Source organism: Hoplias malabaricus, chromosome 10, assembly GCF_029633855.1.
Source record: "Hoplias malabaricus isolate fHopMal1 chromosome 10, fHopMal1.hap1, whole genome shotgun sequence".
Classification (NCBI taxonomy): domain Eukaryota; kingdom Metazoa; phylum Chordata; class Actinopteri; order Characiformes; family Erythrinidae; genus Hoplias; species Hoplias malabaricus.
The window spans coordinates 10,947,687-10,969,494 of record NC_089809.1 but is presented as its reverse complement, the minus strand read 5'-3'; the positions used below and the strand labels follow the sequence as shown (position 1 = coordinate 10,969,494).

Below are 21,808 nucleotides of genomic sequence, written 5' to 3'. Positions count from 1 at the left end.
TTGAGCAAGGTACCTAACACACCAACTGCTCAGCAGGTGCCTAGGTGAATGGCAGTCCACTACTATGGTTTTGTACCATGGACAGGTTAAACACTGAGAAGCAATTTCACTGGATCAATAAAGGTGATTCTCTTCTTATATCACTAAAACTGAAAGTATCATAAAGTGTTCTTTAATTGGTACATTTGTGTTCTTTAATTGGTACATTATATATATATATATATATATATATATATATATATATATATATAAAGTCTGGTGTCCTATCATGAACACAAACTCTAATGTATATAACATAATGTATACAAAAGACCTCATTGATGGATCTGTTGCAAGCAGCACATTGTAGCTCTTGTGAAGGGTCTATTGGAAAGAACAGCTGCCTGAGTAAATTAAATATCCAGGGTAGACGTGTTTCTGCTAATCTTTTGCCATTGTGTGTATGTGAAGGCACACAGATGCCATTGGCAGCCACCGTTGACGTCTGGTGCTAGCTACTGCTAATTAAATGCAGGATTATGCTAATTGGTGGCTATGTTTGTGCACAGGCGCACACACAGGATGAGAGGAATGTTATGGTTTAGTGCTAGCCTGCAGAAACATGTCGTAATGAATAGGGTTATATTTGATGTGTGAAATGTTAAGGCAGACCGGTAGACACTGTTATAAATCTTCCCAAGCACCTGCTGAAGATAGCTTCTCCTTTTTTTTTCTCACCTGTCTGGCATCATACATTTTGACATGATTCTCCAAGACACTAATAGAAGTTTACATGGTGGTAAATTCTGTAGGTTTGGCATGTCTTTACATTGTGTATAAATTTCGCCAACAGAAATATCTCCAATCGGAAATAAATCCACTTACATTAACTTAAGAATGTTGTTCTTTCTCTCATAAGTGTACATACAAGGTTTGTCCTGATAACAATAAAATGATATGGAGTTATGAAATAAGTGATGTGCCTAGTACGTTTTTCCATTTCATGCACTCATTTTATTTTTGACTTGTAAAAAAGATTCCAGAAATGATGACTTTGTGGATGCTTTTTTTTTTTTTTTTTTTTTTTTTTTTTTAGAAAACAAAACTTTATTTCAACACTATGTGACCCCTATATTGCCACAAACATTGCACAGTATGAAAGAGGACTACATCATTGGGCATTATGTCACATTGGCTGAGACGCATGCACCTAAGGTCCCAAAACCTTTTGGAATTCTTTCTGAGGTTTTTTTTTCCTTTCGTTTTCTCTTTTGCTGATATAAAACTATTTTTCTTTCTTTGATGGGAAGTGGTCTCTAACTTAATAAAACATCTCTCAAAAAATAAAAATAAAAAATGATACCCTCCAGTTCATACATATTAACATTGTAGTGTTCAAACACATTTTTAATTTGAGGTGTGTATGTATGTATGTATGAAGAGTGATGGGGGTTAACGTGGATGGTGTTTGGGGGGTGGGGGGAGTGGGGTTGGTTACAGTGTGAAAAAAGACAGGTGTTTTTAGGAGGTTGTATGTATGTGTGCGTGGGTCTGAGTGTGGTGGGCACATTCACTGGCCGTTTTCTATACTGAGTGTTTCTGAGGAAATGTCAAGACTATAGTAATAACTGCTACATCTGAAAATCCCTCAAGAGAAATGAAAGAAGCAACAACATAATAAACATAGCATCCAAAAAATACACAAATTTCCTTTACATTATCAAACAATATAAAAAAATGGAACTAATACGAAACACAGTACGACCTGGTACAGTAGTGATTAAAGTTAATCTGAGAAAGGGAGGGAGAAACAAACAGAAAATACTTAAGATACTTGAGATGACCTGCCATATTGTGCAAAAAAGAATGAGGCAGAATAAACAACTACAGAACTGTTCTCTAATAATTAGGCAGAACAGAATGATTAGACCAAACCCTTTGTACAACTAGACAGAAAAAAAAACTGGAACTGAAGAAGAGAAGTTGCCATCCTCTGCTTGCAAAACTAGAAAAGACTTAAGACAAGGTTTTGTCTATACATTTTTGGTCCCCTGTGTGCAAAAAGACAGACATATTTATACACACATAAACAAAGTACAAAAAAAAAACAAAGTGAATGCCAAGGCACCTTGAAACCAACAAATCCACATTGTTTTCTTTTTTTAACCAAAAAATAGAAATGATCAGGACTTTATTATTTTTTCTGTGTTTTTGTCTCAAGCTTTTTTGCTTATTTTGTGTTGCTCAGTCACTTGCCTGAACTTCTCCACAGTTTTTCTTAAAAGGTTGTGAGGCCAAGGAGCAAAACGTTTTGAAATTCACCCATCCATCTTTTGTGGCTCATCTCCTTTGTATGGAAGTCCAAGTCCTCAGGCAATAACTTGCTTCGCCTGCAATTCCATTTCAGCCGCTCTCTTCAAAGCTACATCCACAAGAAGCTGGAATCCACTGAAGTCCTGTGTGAGGTCAGGAGGAGTTGGGGGTGGGGTGTTGAACAGGCCACTCTGAGGGCTAACACTGCCCCCCCTGCATGCAAACAGCTCACCCACCATCAGGTCTGTTGCCCCTTCCACTTTTGGACTGCCTGTGGTGACTGTGGTGTGGCAGATGACAGAAGGGCGAGGTAATCCTGGCGAGAGGGATGATTTGGTGGACAGGGTCTTGTTGGGGTAGCCACTGGAGATGGAGATTGAACTGTGTGGTGAGCCAGCTTCATAGCCATCTCCATTAGCCAGCAGGCCATGCTTGGGTGATTGTGAGCCTTCAATAAGCCCTTCCACCCCCTTGCTGCCTCGCCGAGAAATGGTGAATTGATTGGGGTCCTTCCCATCTTTCCGAAGCATCTCTGGGAGAAGCCGCCGTCGAGCGTTTATGAACCAGTTGCAAACCTGGTCAAAGTAAATGAACAGGTTACACTGTGTCAAAAAAAAAAAAAAAAAAAAAAAAAAGATCCAAAATGTCCTAAGTCTACCTTAAGGTTTAAGGTAGACTTTCCTTTTACACCAGACACGTTTTTCATTTGGGATGCACAATGCATTCATAATCAATCATTCATTTGTTTTAAGTGAAATCAAAATAAAAAGTGCCTCGTAAGTTTCAGATCATGACAGTATCCAAATAGTTCTTTTTAAACTTCCCTGTTTGAGTTTCAGCTTGTGACCGACTGAAGCTATTTTCATCTTACAAAAAAAAAAAAATAATAATAATAATAAAAAAAAAAAATAAACAGCTGAGCTGGCATTCCATATCCAGCACTACTGTCTCTACATGTGAACAAAACCTATGATGTCATGGAGACATTTCTGGCTAAATCTCCTTAGTTCAATTCAGCATTGTGTGTTGCCTTCTCTTTGTTAGCACATGGGCTCATGTTTTATTAATGTCAAGAAATTCACACTGTTCTCTTTTTAAGACTTGAGTGTCCAAATCATAGATATCCACTTAAATGCGAATTATGTCTCTTGTGGAAGGAAACAAATCACCTCATTCAGAATATCCAAATTGCTTAAGCGTGTGGGCTATTTATATTAATGAATTTGTAGCCAAATGTTTTAACATTGCACAATATTTTGACCCAAAAGCACCCTGTCTCAACCATACGTTGTGGTATTAAGAACCAGACAGCTGAAATCAACATTTGCATTGCTGTTGGTATTGGTTAATGTTTAATTCATACTTTCCCCATTTTGGGAGCTTGTAGATGTTTTGATACATCAGAGCACTTTGTATCTTTAAAGGCTTTCTCTTGCCATTTCAACAACCACTGAAGTACATCATTTCCTTATATCAGTTTGTTAAAATACAACCATTCACACCTTCAATTGAGAAGCACTTCTATGGAAACAGGTTTGTATTTTGGGTCTGAAGCCACTCAGAGGATGATAGTCTTCACTATGTAAATGTGTGTATTGTGTCCCTCCATTGTTTGGCAGACAGCTGTCTGAGTGTGGGGGAATTCCTGACTCTCTCTCTCTCGTCATGTCTCAAATGACTCACAACAACTCTCCACTCGATTTATCCACAGGAATTCTCTCCATTGACTGAAAGCAAAGGAAGTGCAAATGGGGGGAGGGATGGTGAATCAAACTAGTCTGTAAAGTACATGTTCAAATAGCTGTCACTCTCTCACTCATTTCCTGGTAGTTATGACACTAAACCTTTCTGTCCCTCCACCCCCACAATAAGTGAACACATGCTTCTTATGACAGTTAGCCTGTGATGCATGGGACAGGTTACTGGTTTAAAAAAAAAATCCCTGTTTCCGTCAGTTACTGAAATGACAGATATAGCTCTGTCATATATTAATCTTGTTCTAAATAACATGCAACACTGTCAGAAAATGAAACACATACACTCTTATGGTTAAACAGACTAGTAGATTAGTTTGAATAAGAGGTTTGGAGAGTGGATTCAAGGGAATTATTCCTCCTAGTCTCTAAACAAATCCCACAGTACAACTTCTATGCACTTTTTCTAGACGCTTTGCCTTAATTTAATTATTATTTAATGTCTAAAGAGATTAATATAGTTTCATATAAACAAATATGCAGTTTAATAACAACATAGGAGATCTTAACATATTTATACCACACCATAAGCTTTCTTATACAGTGCATAAACCATTAACTGTGGGAAAGTCACTATACATGACATGCATTTTTATATGCATAATCTCATTACTCACTGTAATGACTCATTAAATAAGTACATATGTTTGTGACTTATATTAACTTAATTAAACATTGTACTTCCTCCCATGCAATAACAGGGGGCAGTCAAATATTATTACACAAATTCAACAATGATTTTCATGTGTGGCTCAGTCAGTTAGATTTGAGAACTAAAAACAATTTACCCACAACTGAAAATGAATTCAGCTACAGCTTAATCGCAGTGTGTACCTGTAATGTGGAGAGGTGAGTCTGTTTGGACAGTAGAGCTTTCTCCTGTTCTGAAGGGTACGCATTGTAACGGTGCTCATAAAGCCAGTCTCTGAGGATCTGTACTGATTCTTTGGGCAGATTGCCTCTTCTCTTCCTCTTGGCTGTGGCTCCGCGGCTGGATGACAGGTCCAAAGGCACGTCCAGGCTATCCTCATCTTCTGTCTCACTGCCAGACATGGCTAGCATACCTGCATACCACAGGCAGACAAAACATCAATGATTTGTCCACTCACAAAACCCAGCACATTTCCAATGAAGACAAACACAAACTAAAGTAGAAACATTAAATAAAATTTAAACTCAAAGCCTATATTTTTGGACCACTAAAATAAATTTCATTTCTTAAGAGTAATGGGATACATATAAAACATATACAAAAGTGAGTCATTTAATGTATCACCGCAATGAGTTGGCTAGTGTAGTCAAGTTAAATCTGGCATATTTTCAGGTTGTAAGTCACACTTCCATGGCAATATTTTGAGTGTACTTGTGATTTAAAGATTGACTTAAAAGAGAACACTGGAAAACTTTCCAGAACTCTTCAATTTTCTATGATGTGGCAAACGTACCTAAGTAAAAGTTAATTTGGTATAGCTGCTCTGGAATGTTCACACATGATTTGTAACTTGAAGACAGTCTCCATCAAGGAGTAAATGGATTTTATGTGGAAGGGAATGAGTAACCATGGATTTTTTTTCTAAATCTGTAACTCTGCTGTGTCTTTCCATGCGTTTGTGAGAATAAGTGTAAGCTGGACAAAGGGCTGCCAGCCGACAACCCCCCTCCCACCCCCCACCATGTTCCAGCTCACCCATCCCCCTGTCCACTCACATACTCAAGTCTCTCCCTCCAAAATGCCAAAATCTCAACAACATCACACACACATGGGCATTGAAATTTGCATGTTTAGTATGAGTGTGTGTGTTTGTGTAGAAACAGCTGATGTGTCAGATCCGTGCTGTCATGTCCAGCCATGTGATGAGGGAAAGAATTATAAAAAGTCAGTCTGTGCCAGTGCTCCAACATGTCTAAACAAAAAGTTGTGGTGTGCTTTAAGTGCATATTTCCTTGGGGAATGTAATCAAAGTCAGATCAGATGTACTACTTATTTTTTTAAACACAGAACATATTTAAAAGTTACAGTCTTGTTAAAATCACAAAATATGTCATCAACAGAATGACTGCAAAACTTGACCTAATTGTTTCCATGTGTTCAGATTAATAAAGAATAAGTAAAATAAACATGCAATGCAAATATATGGCATGCACTTGCATACTTAAATGTACAGCAGTTTAAAAGAACTACATGAAAATAGTCCAGAACAAGACTAGCCTAATTATGCGAGAAGGTGGAGGGGGAGGAGGGACCTGTTGAAAATCTCCGTCTCAAGGCTTAACAAAAGAATGTGTCTCTCCAGGCACTTTAAACTGCGTTTTCTCGACAGTTTTTGTACCTTGCGAAAACTTTATTAACATTTCCATTGCGTCACAACAGCTCTTTGCTCAACATAGTACACTTTTTGAGAAAAAATGACTATAACCAGGCGAGTTCAAAAAGGGCTCTATTGTGTGAGGGCTTGCTAACACGAGGTCGGAGAATGGGGTGAGGAGAGCCAAACTTCACAAAGGAGGTCACCGTTCAAACCAAACTTTCGCCCACATTTTCCTCAAAATCTTGCATTTTACCACCAATTCGCCATAAATGTTGGCAACAAAATATATTAGCTGTGGAATTACATGGTTAGCTTTTGAACTTTCCCCTAAATTTTACAGAGAACGAAACAACTTTGTTACAGAGTAGCCTAAACTCAAGGAGACGCTTTCTGTCCACACAGAAGGATAGCGTTGTCGTATTCAAAACCTGAGCTAACAAAAATAACATACGAAAATTTGATTTCTACTGTAAGCAACCTATGTGGATGAATATTTGTAAAACTAGAGCAGCAACTGGCGTTTCTTTAAAAACAAACTCGCATAAGTCACCAAGGCGACGCCAACTTTTTTTTAATAGCCCAAAAAGCATGATTTTACTTTAGAAACTGCGAGCAAAATCCTAATCAGGAGTGAAACTGATTACTATGACAGGCCGCCAGCACATGGTCAAAGAAAAAGCCTGTTTTGTCTGTGGTAGAAACAATAGCAGCCACAGGATATTTATGCTTTCTTCCTTCCAGCCTTATGTTGCCACAATGACCCAACTTTTTTGAATTCTATTAAGCTGCAAATGTCTATACACGTCAGCACAACTGAAATTAAGACAATTTAAGAGTACGTACTTCGCTTAGTCTTCATGTCCGTGCTAATTTAAAATCCCGAATCCCCTTTCACGCGTTGGTGAAACGTTGTGTCGAATGAAATTCCTTTGAAAAAACTGGTGATTTTCCTCAACGATAAAGTCCAAAACGCCAGAGAGAAAACAGGGAGGTCGTTTCTCCGTCGCTCGCGCTTTACTTCATGTGCTCCAGAAGTAACACATTGTACCTGGGAGTCGTTTGCTGCTTTGCGCTCTCATTCACTCTGCCTGTGTGTGTGTGTGTGTGTGTGTGTGTTTGATCATGAAACTGGGTGACAGCTCTCTTTGACAGCTGCGTGACTCACCGCGCTAAGATCCTCCCCTCTGAGGGGAAAGGGAAAAAATCTGACATCAGCTCGAAAAAAGAGTCAGCAAGACCCCAAATGGGGGAAAAAACACGCTTACGAAGAAACGAGCCTCAGACAAACCCTTATATCCTCACCATGATGTAATGTTAAACGTTTTGAGGATGTGAAATGGAGCTGTCAGTGCTGGGAGTAACGTTGGCATATTCCCCATTTTCTTGTCTCGCGGTCAGGGTGTGTGTTTTGGCCTATTTATTTTTAACGACAGGAAGAACATTGGTGGAAGAAGGTTGTCTGCAGCGTGTTTGAGTAGTTAGCATTGTGCACCAAATGGATCTAAAGGGAAATTACTTCCTAGGCTAAATTATAATGTTAAATGCAGTGTGCGACTGGTAATGTACATTTTACTAAATTTCCAAGTCTAAAATGGCGTTTGGAATCAAAACATCCATTTGTAGTCTGCATGTCTCAATTTAAACGAAAAGAAGCAAGGCATTATTAAGCTATCCCATACCAGCTACTTGAATCCATATTTGTGATTTACTGTTTTGGCCGTTGGTGACATCATGACGATGGATTTTATGGAGAACAAGATGAAATGGAGAGAAAAAGGCTTCATTTGTAAACCTGACAGGACTTTCCTTACTGTATTGAGATTGGCCGTTTTGATTATAAGCTGCTGGAGGTGGATTTGAAACCGATGAGCTTTTGTGCTAGTGGTCGGAGGGATTGGAGTGTGTGTGTGGGGGGGGGGGGGGTCATTTGCACTGCAGTAGCCTATCCCCCAGGAGCTTTAAATTCCTCTCTTATTTGGTGGCCTCAATCTACTCTGTATTATATACTCGTATTATATATATATATGTTGTACATGGCTAATATACAAATATATATTTATATCCTTAAGGTCCCTGGTTCGATGTTTAGGTGCGCGAGTCAAATGTAGGTCAGATGTCTGACTTTTCGTGCGTCATTTATGTCTCGTCCTAATTCCACAATCTGGGGCTGTTGATAAGAGCTAGTGGCAGACTGAAAGAGCAGGACACACAGGAGAGGATAAGGGACTATAAAGTAATTAAAACCCTCCGAGAATAATACTGATCTGACTGCTGGAACCTAGCGTGGTATTGTTTCGTTTAAAAAAAAGAAGAAATAATTTGCTGCTTATAAGATGTTGTATGGGGCATACACCAATTGCTGATATATTTTTTAAAGTAAGATAGTTAGTGCTTTGTAAACAAGTTTACTAAGCACGTGAGGAATCAAACCCATAGTCCTACTGCCCTACAACAGCGTCAGTGCCACCTGGTGGTAGCCTGTGGAATAAAAGTGTGGAGCGTTTATATAATGTAATGGGACTCTGCTGTCGACTTCTGGCTGAAATCTGAAGTACTTCGTTCGCCAATTGGGAGAGTTGCAATCTACACCGCCTGTATTGCTTAGTAAATATGTAGATAATACGGGTAGGTTTAGGATTACATAAATTACAATTAATTATAGTTGTAAAAGTTAATTATAATTTATTTTTGTAACGTGTTGTCCTACTGTTTAGTAATTAAGCAATCTTAGAACATATGGGTCAGAAAGGGGTAATGGGGAAAAATCATTGTTTACATAGACCTTAAAGGAGTAATCAAGCTTTCTTCGGTGATTTTTCGTGTTATAAATAAACAGGTTAATAAATACCCTGAGGCCTGGATGTATCAAAGATTGTTTGTTAAACCAGTTTTAAACCTGGCAACTCCCATGTAAGGGACCTACTCCTTGAAGCAGAAATTTGTTCATTTAGGGCCTACAAAGCAATTTAATCATGTCACGTTATACATTGCACATTATATTTAAAATGTAAAAATAAAACTCTAACAATTCTTTCATACATTTTTGCATGCCTTTATTCCTTTAAGCTATAAACATTGTATCATAGCACAGGTGAGGAAATGACTTTTGTAACAGTAGTGTTTTTCACTTTGGATAATAGATATTTTGGTGAGATTTAGAGGACACTTTGGAGGCTGTGCCGGCTAAGCAGGGAGCTGAGTTCCTCTGGTTAGCGCATCCTGATCTGTCCAATGATATTTTTAAAGTGTATTTTTTATAACAATGTTAGAGTGAATACTACTACAACTGCTAATACTACTACACATAATACTACTAATAATAATCATGGCAGTAATAGTAGTAATCATTTTTTTCTGTTACCTATTAAGTTGAGACATATATGGGCCTGTTATATTCACTTTGAAAATTAAAACTGGGACCATGTTTTTAGAGCTCTGATCCAAATGATGACTCTGACCTTATAAAAGCTCAGTAAATGTAGAATCATCTCTCCAGAAAGTGACAAAATGAGAAAATTACCTCCTATTGTCCTTGTGGTTGAACCAGATTGTTTTGGTAATTATCGACTTTTCCCAATTTTGCCAAAGAGTCAAATTCCATATAAGGTAAATGGAGTGGTGTATATAGTGATGTAATACATGAGTAAAGGAGGACAACATTCCTATGAGTGGGGACGGAGGGAGTACTGGCATCCACTTCCAGTGTCAAAGTCAGATGCCCTTTCACGAGAGTATCCGTGTATTTGTCTGTGGCCATGAAAGTTTTGCTGGACATTTTATTTTGTTGAAAACAGAAATGGCATAAAGATTGCCTTTCCTTTACCTGTTTGTAACTCTACGAGGACCAGTTCATGGCTTCACAATTATTTAACCAATCTGAAAAAGTGGGCACCGTTATGGGGGGGGCACACATAAATATCATTGTTGGATAACTGAGGCAAGGTAAGGCGCTGTATTAATAATTAAGAGAAATCTATGGAGGTCCTTACAAATAGAGTAAGACCAATTTCTGTGTGTGTGTGTGTGTGTGTGTGTGTGTGTTGCGGGGGGCGGGGTATTCGTGTCTTGCTGCATTCCATCGTCGCTCGACAGTGTAAACACGAGCTGGAAGTAACAGAGAGACTTTGGGAGAGAGAGATACTCTATGTGTTGGAGAGAGGAAGAAGCCCGGTGACACATCAGATCTTTCAGATTCCTGCGGCGTCGTCATTAGCCAAAGCGGATAATTTTAGAGCAGGCGGGGGATGGAGGTTGAACAGGCGCAGTATCTAGTTTCTTTTTGCCATGCTCCCAATTTAAAGGGTGATGTAGGAGGTGACTGTTTTCTGACGCCAAGGCCCAGAAATGGCTCCTGAGTGACAACTGGAAGAGCGTAGAAGCCCCCGACGAGTTTGCCACCTTCATGACGGGAAGTATTTTGAGCCAGTGTTGTCATCTCTGTTGGTAACACGGCGTGTATAAAGGGCGGCCGAGGAAAATGCAGCTGTACAGCAGCGCCCTCACACATTACCCTGCGTCCTCGCGAAAAGTTTCGATAACGGTAACCTCCAGCGGTGGGAACAAACCGTCAACAGAGGATCCGAGTTGCGCTAACACTGCTAACTCTGAGGATTCGGCTAAAAACATGCCCGCTTTCGTCTGTTATGAGCCTGCTGCCTCCACGAGGCCACGTTTCTACACATCCAGAGCTGAAATAGTCATCACAAGGCCGGATGGTGTGGAAAAGTCCGTCCCGGTCCACGTACTGAAGCAAGGAGGGCGTCTAGACCCACTTGAATCTCCTACAAGTGAGCGAGACACAAAACCAGTCCTGGTCAGTGATATTTTTGGCAGACTTGATATGTCAGAGGAAAACACTGACACAAGTTTGTCAATGATGAACGGTTTTAGAGAGCTCCAGGAAAAGGCAGAACCTGTATGTAATTATAATACTGTGCCTCAGCAAAGTTCTTCACACAAACTGGCGACGAAATGTAATGGAGAAGTCTTTTCCAAAGATAAGAATTTCAAGGAGCAGTTTCTACTGGAACAACAGCGGATGGATGAAGAAAATGAGCGCGAATGTGTGGAGGAACCAGTGTTTGAATTGCAGATCCTCCAGGATCCCACAGTGTCCAACAGCAGGAGCAGACTTGATGAGAAGGTGAGCCAGTATCTGGCAGAGGTTGAGAAGCAGAACAAGTATCTGCAGGACAAGAAAAAGTACCGCTTTCACATTATCCCAGATGGAAACTGCCTTTATCGGGCTGTGTCTAAAGCTGCGTATGGGGACCAATCCATGCACAAGGAGCTCAGAGAGCAAACTGTGCATCACATTGCAGACCACCTGGATGAATTCAGCCCCATTATTGAAGGTGATGTGGGTGAGTTTATAATTAATGCAGCACAGGATGGCAACTGGGCTGGTTATCCAGAACTCCTTGCTATGAGCCAAATGCTGAATGTCAACATGTACCTTACCACTGGAGGGAGCCTGGAAAGCCCTACAGTGTCAACCATGATGCACTATCTGGGAGAGGAAGACTTGACAAAACCAGCCATTTGGCTCAGTTGGCTGAGCAATGGTCATTATGATGTGCTACTGGACTGCTGCCTACCCAACCCGGAGTATGATGACTGGTGCCATCATACACAAGTGCAGCGCAGACGGGATGAGGAACTGGCTAAATCGATGGCAGCGTCCCTGTCCAGAATGTATATTGAGCAGAATGGTGTTCATTAAATCTAACTGACCAGGAATAGCCTCTACAATGGAATATTCTACTGCTATCTTATTCTTATACTGTACTACTTTTGTAAACAGATTGCACTTCTGATTGTGTGTTTGAAAAAAAAAAAAAAAAAACTTAATTTATTCTAGACTTGGGTGTTTTTCTATCAGTGTATTTAAGTGCAGTGCACAAGAAATATGAAGTTCTTGCATATTTTTATAACTCTTATTACTTTAAGACAGCGCAAATTGTGTGCCTTCCTTTGTGAAACAAGTAGCACATGTAGAATATTTACATTTATATTTGTCTTCTTTAATTACCTATTTTTATGGTTGGTGTGTTTTTTCTGTAGCCTACAATTTCTACTGTACATGATAAGGAAAAAGTGCCTGATAATTTTGCCTTTGATAATAAATTCTGTATTTTTACTTTTAAACAGTACTTTTTTTCTGATATTAATACGTATCATTGTTGTTTATTATAAAGGAGTGTATTGTAAAGAGGTTGTTCATATTTAGATTTGTGTGACAAGCATCTAATAGGTGGATAATTTTTGGCATAATATTAATCTGGTATTAGAGAATAAGATTTCTGTAGTCTTAAAAGTAGAATTGTGATATATTGGGAGTAGATGGTAACTTCATTCATACATTCATTGTCTGTAACCGCCTATCCAGTTCAGGGTCACGGTGGGTCCAAAGCCTACCCAGAATCACTGGGCACAAGGCAGGAACAAACTCTGGAGGGGGTGCCAGTCCTTCACAGGGCGACAAAGACATTCACTGACACATATGGACACTTTTGATTTGCCAATTTTTTTGTTTTTTGGACCGTGGAAGGAAACCCCAAGAGGAGAACACACCAAACTCCTCACAGACAGTCACCAACGGTGCAGGACTTGAACCCGCAACCTCCAGGTCCCTGGAGCTGCGAGACTGCGGCACTACCATGCCTCACCAGATGGTAACTTACTACAGGAGCAAAATAACCTGTATTTGGGTTTGAATTAGAAAAAAGTCAACATGGCAGTGGCTTGACTTGTTTACGTTTTCAATTTATTTCCACTTATGCTAAAGTGCATTTGAAACAGAAAACCGTTGCCTGAAACTAAACAATATTTTTTCAATAACTATTAAAGGTTGCTCGTTTTTAAAAGCAATACATAAATAACCAAATAATACGCTGAGCCATGGCAGAGATTGTAAATAAAATACAGAATGACAATATAAAATATACAGTAAATACAGTGATGTTATCAAGAAAATCTGCAATTTGGCCAGAGGTTTCCTTTTGTAGAATCCCCTTTTAAATAATGGCTTTGTCTATTTCAAGTGCAGACAGAACAGCATGAATTGAAATAGAACCCTCTTGAATATCGTAATAATATTCTTATCACGTGTGGGCTTCAGGGTTTTAAAGACCCTGATACTAGTTGTGGTTCTATGTTCTCAGGAGTGTTCACTGGAGTGATGGAGCACCATCCAAAAAATTTCAGATAAGCTGGAATGGTGTTTGTGATACAAAACAAGCTTACCAACATAAATTATTGACCTACATATATTACGACTGAATGCTTTTTAGATCCACACAGAAATCTAGTGTAAATTCTTTCCCAGAAAAGTAGAAAGGGGAAACTTAATGACTGTAGGTAGATAAAGGTGTTATCAGGAGTAGAAGAAATAAAATAAGTAAGTATAAAAAAAAATTTTTGTAAAAACAAAAATCTAGTTCATGGTCTTAAGAGAACATTATTTAAAAGAAAACCAACAATGGCAAATGTAAAACATTCGCAAAGCAACAGCTATAAAAACATGATTAAAATACGTGGTTAATATAAACTATAAAACATACCAATTACTTATAAAATATAAATAAGAAAATAAATACATACAATAAAATAAAAAAAGGTAGATAAAAGACTACAATATACGAAAATCATAATAATAAATAGTAATAGGAGATTGGTGTGTTCTCCCTGTGTCTGTGTGGGTTCCCTCAAGCAGGGGCCAGTATCTGACAAGAATTAATCTAGTTGGATTAAACTTGAACAATGTGTTTTTCAAAACATATTACACGTTTTTTTTATATTGAAGATTTGGATCATGATTTTGTAATCCAATCCAATCTTTAATCAGGATTAGATGGGTTTTTCAAAACTTCTAACAGAAATAGTTTTGATATCAAATAAGATTATTATGATCCCACCTTGAAAGCTGGATTCAAGCAGGATGCATTTGTGTTGAGGTCACACTTGGCACAGATATTACTTATATGAAATAAACCAGTGTTGTGTAAAAGTGATTTTAAAGCACAATTTTAGTAATTTCTTTCATACCTACATCTAGCTCAGTGTTTTTCAGACAAAATTGTGATTTCAATTCAAATATAATTGAAGATACAGTAAGCAATTAAAATATACATAATTAAAGTGTGGAGATGGAGAATAAAGGGAACGATTTGCTCTTTTAAAATGCTTGATATAATCATTTTATTTTTCATTAAAAAAAAGTAAAATAATTTGGCCAGCAGATGGCAATATTGAGGAGTATTAAATCAGAGAAAATCCAGATCTAGAAATCCTTATCCTGAGATGTCCGGACCAGCTTAATCCAATCTGAAAATGTTTTGAAAAACTGGAGCAAAATCTCTGAGATCATATTGATCTTGGATAGGATCCACCCCTCCAGACTGTGTTCCCACCTTGAGACTAGTGATTTGTAGGTTCTGGACCACCCACTCTAATATGGATAAGCTGTTACCAGTGGGGGATAAAGTACACAATTCATGTACTTGAGTTAAAATACAGATACCCAAGGTAAAAGCACCCCGTTTAGATTTTCACTTGAGTAAAAGTATAAAAGTATCTGCCTTCAAATGTCCTTAAGTATGAAAAGTAAAAGTATGATTTATTATGGCTCTAATGTGTTATAATTTTTGTAACAAAACTCTCAATTAATCAACTAATTTTAGATGAAAATACCTTAGAGTCACACTTGGGTCACTAATATTTCAATACAATATCATTAAATATTATCTGAATCCGTTATCTATTAAAAGTATCATAAAGCATAAAACACTTAAGGCAAAGTTTGTCCATTAGGTAAAACCGAATTGCTGTGAAATTACATTTTTGCGAACAAGCAGAGGCTCTGGTAAACTCTGAAGTACAGAAGAGTCTTGGATCCCTCATCAAATTTCAAATACATTTATTTGCATAGCGCTTTTTACAACTGATGTTGTCACAAAGAAGCTTCACAGAATTCCAGTAAATACAAAGTGTTGACATGAAATGTGAAAATGTAAAAATCCCCCCGATGAACAAGACAGGGTGATGGTGGCATGGAAAAACTCCCTCAGAGCTGAGGAAGAAACTTTGGGAGGAACCAAGGCTCACAAGGGGGCACCTATCCTCCTCTGGTCAATCCATCCATCCATCCATTATCTGTAACCGCTTATCCAATTTTAGGGTCACAGGGGGTCCAGAGCCTACCTGGAATCATCGGGCGCAAGGCGGGAATACCCCCTGGAGGGGGCGCCAGTCCTTCACAGGGCAACACAGACACACACACATTCACTCACACACTCACACCTACGGACACTTTCGAGTCGCCAATCCACCTACCAACGTGTGTTTTTGGACTGTGGGAGGAAACCAGAGCACCCGGAGGAAAGATTTAGTCCAGTATTTAGTCTTCTGTTCAGTCTCCAGTTTCTGCCCACTTGTCCCGAATCCTGTCACCTTTTTAATTTCCTTCTAGTCCCTCATTTGTTCAGACTCCTGTCTGGTCCCATGTTTTGTCTCCTGTCGATCCCCTGATTCAGTCACTTCTGCTCCTGTCATGTCTCACTGCCCAGTCACCACTCCAGTCTAGTGTCTTCTGTCCAGTCTCCTTTTTCTAAACCTGTCGAAGCTCCAGTCCTGTTACCTGTTGGTCCCTTGATCTGTCTTTTTCTGGGCTCCTCTCCTTCGCCAGTTCCAAGTCTATGCGCTCTGTGAGTTGTGCATCCAGGAAGGGTCTTCTGTCACGCTTTTGCCCTGTTTCATGTGTTCCTGCTGTTTTTGAGTTTTCACAAAAAACCGGGACAAAAAGTGGATACATTTTTCCGGGACAGACAGTAAAAAGAGAACCTGGGAAAACCAGTACATGTGGCAACACAACTAGTACCAGCTATTTCTTTCTACAGTAAGTCTAAATAACACTTATACAACACACACAAACATAGCCATAGGGTGTTGATACACACACACACACACACACACACACAGTCACATCTGAGGTTGTATAACAGAAAGCCCCTACTGTGGGGACACCCCTTTCTGAGTTAGAGAAAAGCTGAAAACATTAATTTTTCAAAATTCTCTTAGTACTACAAAAATCACTTTATTTTTGAAATGATATTTGTTAATGTGGCACTTTTACATGCATTTGGGGACAATTTTTTTAGGACACATTTGGGGGACCCATTCCATACACATATGGAAACATATGCAAAGTAAAAGACACTTTTAAATGCCCTCACTCAACTTAAGGGACAGGCAAAGCTCATTTCTATATGTAGCAGTAGCAGTTTTGTTGTAAATTAAGTTAATTAAAATACTACAATTTGTGTATATATAATCATATGTTTATTATTTTTTATACTTAACGCATGGGCTAATTTAAATAGAATTCTTAAGGTCAACTTGTATATGTAGTCGTCATCATACTGGTCACAGTTGTATGGTGAGATGTTAGGTGGAGAGCAGACAAGCTCCTATAGCACAGTAATTTAAAATATGAAAATAACTATAAAATCCAGTAAATATATTCCATCCATCCATTATCTGTAACCGCTTATCCAATTTAGGGTCGCAGGGGGTCCAGAGCCTACCTGGAATCATCGGGCGCAAGGCGGGAATACACCCTGGAGGGGACGCCAGTCCTTCACAGGGCAACACAGACACACACACATTCACTCACACACTCACACCTACGGACACTTTCGAGTCGCCAATCCACCTGCAATGTGTGTTTTTGGACTGTGGGAGGAAACCGGAGCACCCGGAGGAAACCCACGCGGACAACACACCAACTCCTCACAGACAGTCACCCGGAGCGGGAATTGAACCCACAACCTCCAATTGAACCCGCCCCTGGAGCTGTGTGACTGCGACACTACCTGCTGCGCCACCGTGCCGCCCCAGTAAATATATTAAATAGTTTAAAAAAATACTTAAAAACTAAACTGTGTAAACTATAGTAATCTATTAAGACATAAGTATTAATAAATACCAATTTTAATAGAGTAGCCTGTGACACTATAGGAGCTGGGAGGTGCCATTTTTTCCCAGCTAATAAATACAGCCTTGCTCCTGAATCAACCTGTGATATGAAGAGTTATGAATCTATATAAATGGGTTACAAATACACAGCTCCAATAAAGGTCACTTTTGAATGCAATCACTTTTGAGTGCAATTTGGGGACAGGTGAAGCCAAATTCTCCTCTCTCTCTCTATGGATGTAAATGCCGTTTTCAGCTTCCTGAAGTAATGCTTTAGCAATTTCAATCAAAAATATTTGACAGTGTGGCATTTTGAAATGCAGAATATCAGAGATTGCCTGCAGACATCACTCACATGTGAAAAACATTTCGACAGCTTAATAGTTAAATTTGTCCAAACACTCGAGTGGGCCAGGAATTCAGTAAAACTATAACACAAATAATCCCACATAAGTATACACCAGAGTGAAGAATTCATTCTGCCTACACATATAACATGTAATCTTTTCATTCTCAAATACTAAAAAATATATTAGATAAGCATGTCACTCTAAAATGTACTTACAGACGATGCATACGTAAAGATTACATGCCGGATGGATACAGATGCATTCTGAACTATACAGCGTCAAAACACTTTTGAAGAACAATGTGCTTTAAAACACTGCTGCATTACATTACAGTCAGAAGGACTGCACCACCTAGTGGTCAGGAGTTTAACAGTAACTAAAGCTAAATGTATGACTGAAACCAGAACAATACTAGAATGTCCAGGTAACATTGGTATTAACCTGTTCCTTGACTTACTCGTGCATTCATGTTCTTGTAAAAACTACTTCAAAAACAAACAAAAAATAAATAAATAAAAAAAAAAAAGCAAAAAAAAAAAAAAAAAAAAAAAGGGTGGGGGGTGTCTGAATAGCTAAGTTAGATATAAATATTGCATCATACAGACCAGACCATCTGATAGCAATATCAAACAATATAGATGGAAAATAAACCACATTAAATGGTTATTATAATAAAAGTAATAATACTAATATTAATACTACTAATAATAGAAGGTTCTGTGCAAATGTTTTACAGGAGCATGCAATATATTTTGACTATACCAAGGTCTGGTTTAGTCAAACTATGGATTTGTTGGATGTTAAAACAGCATTAGAAAAACACCATTACAAGAACACAGGTCTGTTGCAGTTAAGTTACTTGCTAGAAGAACCCATTAGAACCCACAATTGGTCAGTAAAGTTATTTATGTTTTGGTTGTTAAAACATAGTAAGAGGTGCTTTGCATTGTGAACATCACTTCAAGGTGAAGAGGCCCTTTAACTTCCTCTTTAAGGCGATGCTTCTCTTGTTTTTAACCTGAGACATTATAGACAGACATAGACAGTTGTAGAGAAAGAAAAAGACAGACATGAGACAAAGAGTTGCAGACAGACAATTGTAGAGGAAGAGAGCAGGACAAAATTGAGAAATTGAATTGTAGATACACCATTGTAGAGGGAGAGATATGGACATTAAAGAGAAAGGTAATTGTAGATAGACATGCACTTGTAGAGGAAGAGATAGATGGACAGTAGACAGAAAGAATTGTAGATAGACAGTTGTAGAGAAAGAAATAGACACGAGAGTGAAAGGGAATTGTTGATAGATTGTAGAGGGAGAGAAAGAGAAGTTTACACAAACAGACAGTTGTAGAAAAAGAGATAGACAGACACGAGAGAAAGAATTGTAGATGGACCATTGTAGAGGAAGAGATAAACAGACATTGGAGAGAAACATAATTGTAGAGGAAGAGATAGACAGACACAAGAGAGAGAGAATTTTAGACAGACAGTTGTAGAAGAAGAGATAGATGGACACAAGAGAATTGTAGATAGACAGTTGTAGAGGAAGAGAGGGAAACGTAGATAGAACAATCATTGTAGAGAGAAATAGATATATAGATATAGAGAAGATAGAGAGAGAAAAAGAGAGAGAGAGTTTTTACCTGTTGGTTTGGGAGTGATTGTTGCATCAGATGATGTAGAATCAGGACCCGTAGCTGTGACCGCAGGATTAACCAGTTTTTCCGTAATTGTCGTCATCATCACTCGACATATCACATTTTTCTGGCTGAACCAGTATCTCTAATATTACAGTAATGAACAGTACACGGGGAGAGCAATAAATACAGACAATGCCATAAATTTATCATCACATAAATAAGTTCATATCATATTGTAACCCTGGTCACAAAGGCTGCACATACATTCCTGCTGCACATTAATTCATTTGATTAGATCGTTTGGATAGTTTGGATAGATTGGATAGTTTATTAGAATATTATTACTTTTAGAAACTAAGGTTGTTAGACTGCGACTGCAACAGTGAGAACGCTCTTTTGTTTTGGAGTATCTTAAGTAAATGATTGGCTGTTCCCAGTTTCAACCAAGGTTTCCCCAGTTCTGATTGATTGGGGGTAGAGAGAAGGGGCAATGGACAAATACGTGTAAAATTTAATAAAAGTGAGTAGTAGAGTTTATAAACCAGAAAAGGGTGTTTATAATTCATTGTAGCATGGTAAAAGCTGTGCATGTGATCCATAACTGTGTTTATTTGCTCAGCATGCTATGATCTGCAGCCACCACGCCACACTGGAGATTTTAATAAAAACCTTTTCAGGTATGTTCTTATAAAAATATTCATGTCCATTTTTTTTAATTAAATGAGGTGAAGATTGTTAAATATGCACATCTTTAGCCATTTTATTTCATAGACACAACGTAGAGACAATAAAAATGCATTGTTTTGAGTCAGGTCTTATTTTGTTAAAAAATTGTGTGTGTAAAGCCATATATGTGCTATTGCTGTAAGCAGCAGTCTGTGTTTTTCATGCTGCCGCATGCTATGATCTGCAGCCACCACGCCTCACTGAAGATGTTAATAAAATTCATACTGTTTTTCAGATTGGGCGAGTGTGGGTATGAGCCAGTCCTTAATCCAGTAGAGAGGGTTATTTTACTTGGAAACCGTGACCACATACGATCCGTCACACAAAGAAGCCCAGATGTCTTTTTCCCCCGTAATTTCCACCAGCTCCTCCTGGGGGATCCCCAGGCATTCCCAGGCCAGCCGAGAGATATAATACCTCTAGCATGTCCTGGGTCTACCCCGGGGCCCCCTTCCAGTTGGATGTGTCTGGTAAACCTCCAGTGGGAGGCGTCCAGGAGGCATCCTCATCAGATACCCAAACCACCTCAACTGACTCCTCTCAACGTGAAGGAGCAGCAACTCTACTCTGAGCTCCTCCCTATTCACTGAGCTCCTCACCCGATCACGAAGAGTACACCCAGCAACCCTTCATAGAAAGTTCATATCGGCCGCTTGTATCTGTAATCTCATTCTTTATTCTCGTTCTTCATTAACCAGAGGTCATGACCAAAGGTGAGAGTGGGTACGTAGACTGCCCTGGAAGTTGACAGCTTTGCTTTATGGCTCAGCACTCACCATGAGGGTCCGGTACAGTGACCGCATTACTACAGACGCTCCACCTAACCTACAGTCAATCTCACTATCCCTCTTGCCATCACTCGTGAACAAGAACCCGAGATACTTGGACTGCTTCACTTGGGGTAGGTTCTCACAGACCCCCTACCTGAAGAGAGCATGCCATCTGTTTCTGGGAGATAACCATGACCTCAGACTTGGAGGTGCTGATCCTCATACCGACCACTTCACACTTGGCTGCAAACTGCTCAAGTGAACGCTGGAGGCCTCCATGCAAAGAAGCCAGAAGAACAACATCGTTTGGAAACAGCACAGATGCCACTTCTAGAGCCCCTCTAGAAGCCTTCCTGTCCCAGGCTATGCCTCACTACCCTGATCATGAATATCAGCAACAGGAGTGGAGAGAAGGCACAGCCCTGACCGAGTCCAATGCCCACTTTGAACAAGCTTGACTTACTGCAGAGGATGCGAACACAACTCAAACTCAGAGTACAAGGACAGTACGACTCGCCAGAGCGAACCTGGCACCCCATACTCACAAAGCACCTCCCACAGAATCTTTCGGGGAACACAGTCATATTCCTTCTCCCAATCCACAAAGCATGTGTAGAGTGGAGTAGCAAATTCCCAATGTCTCCTGGATCATCTGTGAAAAGTAAAGAGTGGGTCCACAGTTCCACAGCCAGGAAGAAATCTGCATTGTTCCTGCAAAATCCTAGGTTCGACTATCGGACAGATTCTCCTTTCCAGCACCATGGCATAGACTTTCCCAGGAAGGCTGAGAAGTGTGATACCATAATATTTGCCACATTTTCTCCAGTCCCCTTGTTTAAAAATAGGAATCACCACCCTTGTTTGCCAATCCAAAGGCACTGTTCTCAAGTTCTATGCAATATTGTAGAGGCGTGTCATCCAAGACAGCCCCACAGTATCGAGTGCCTTTAGTAACTCTGGGCGAATCTCATCCACACCTGGGGCTTTGCC

General features: G+C 39.3%; 2 protein-coding genes across 7 annotated transcripts; one reads left to right on the top strand and one right to left on the bottom strand.

Moving 5' to 3' along the window:
* Positions 1–322: 322 nt before the first annotated feature.
* Positions 323–18,012, bottom strand: tgif1 (TGFB-induced factor homeobox 1). Of its 6 annotated transcripts, XM_066683788.1 has the most exons (4): positions 17,895–17,995; positions 15,993–16,120; positions 4,881–5,110; positions 327–2,867 (listed from the first exon to the last, which is right to left on the bottom strand). In XM_066683788.1, the coding sequence occupies exons 3-4, from the start codon at positions 5,106–5,108 to the stop codon at positions 2,349–2,351; spliced, it is 747 nt and encodes a 248-aa protein (XP_066539885.1). In that variant the 5' UTR covers positions 5,109–5,110; positions 15,993–16,120; positions 17,895–17,995; the 3' UTR covers positions 327–2,348. The 6 variants fall into 6 exon arrangements, with proteins under 6 accessions (XP_066539887.1, XP_066539886.1, XP_066539885.1 ...); XM_066683790.1 differs by lacking the exons at positions 15,993–16,120; positions 17,895–17,995 and adding an exon at positions 3,795–4,019 and having other exon boundaries at positions 323–2,867; positions 4,881–5,007; XM_066683789.1 differs by lacking the exons at positions 15,993–16,120; positions 17,895–17,995 and adding an exon at positions 7,521–7,584 and having other exon boundaries at positions 326–2,867.
* Positions 10,467–13,003, top strand: LOC136708773 (OTU domain-containing protein 1). Its single transcript, XM_066683562.1, has one exon. It carries the CDS (start codon positions 10,833–10,835, stop codon positions 12,075–12,077), a length of 1,245 nt encoding a protein of 414 aa, XP_066539659.1. The 5' UTR covers positions 10,467–10,832; the 3' UTR covers positions 12,078–13,003.
* Positions 18,013–21,808: the final 3,796 nt, after the last annotated feature.

Coding starts and splice junctions, on each gene's coding strand:
- tgif1 (XM_066683785.1), bottom strand. Junction 2,868..4,880: donor CTCACCTCTCCACATTACAG/GTACACACTGCG, acceptor TACTTTGACCAG/GTTTGCAACTGGTTCATAAA.
- LOC136708773 (XM_066683562.1), top strand. CDS start 10,833: ATGCAGCTGTACAGCAGCGCCCTCACACATTACCCTGCGTCCTCGCGA.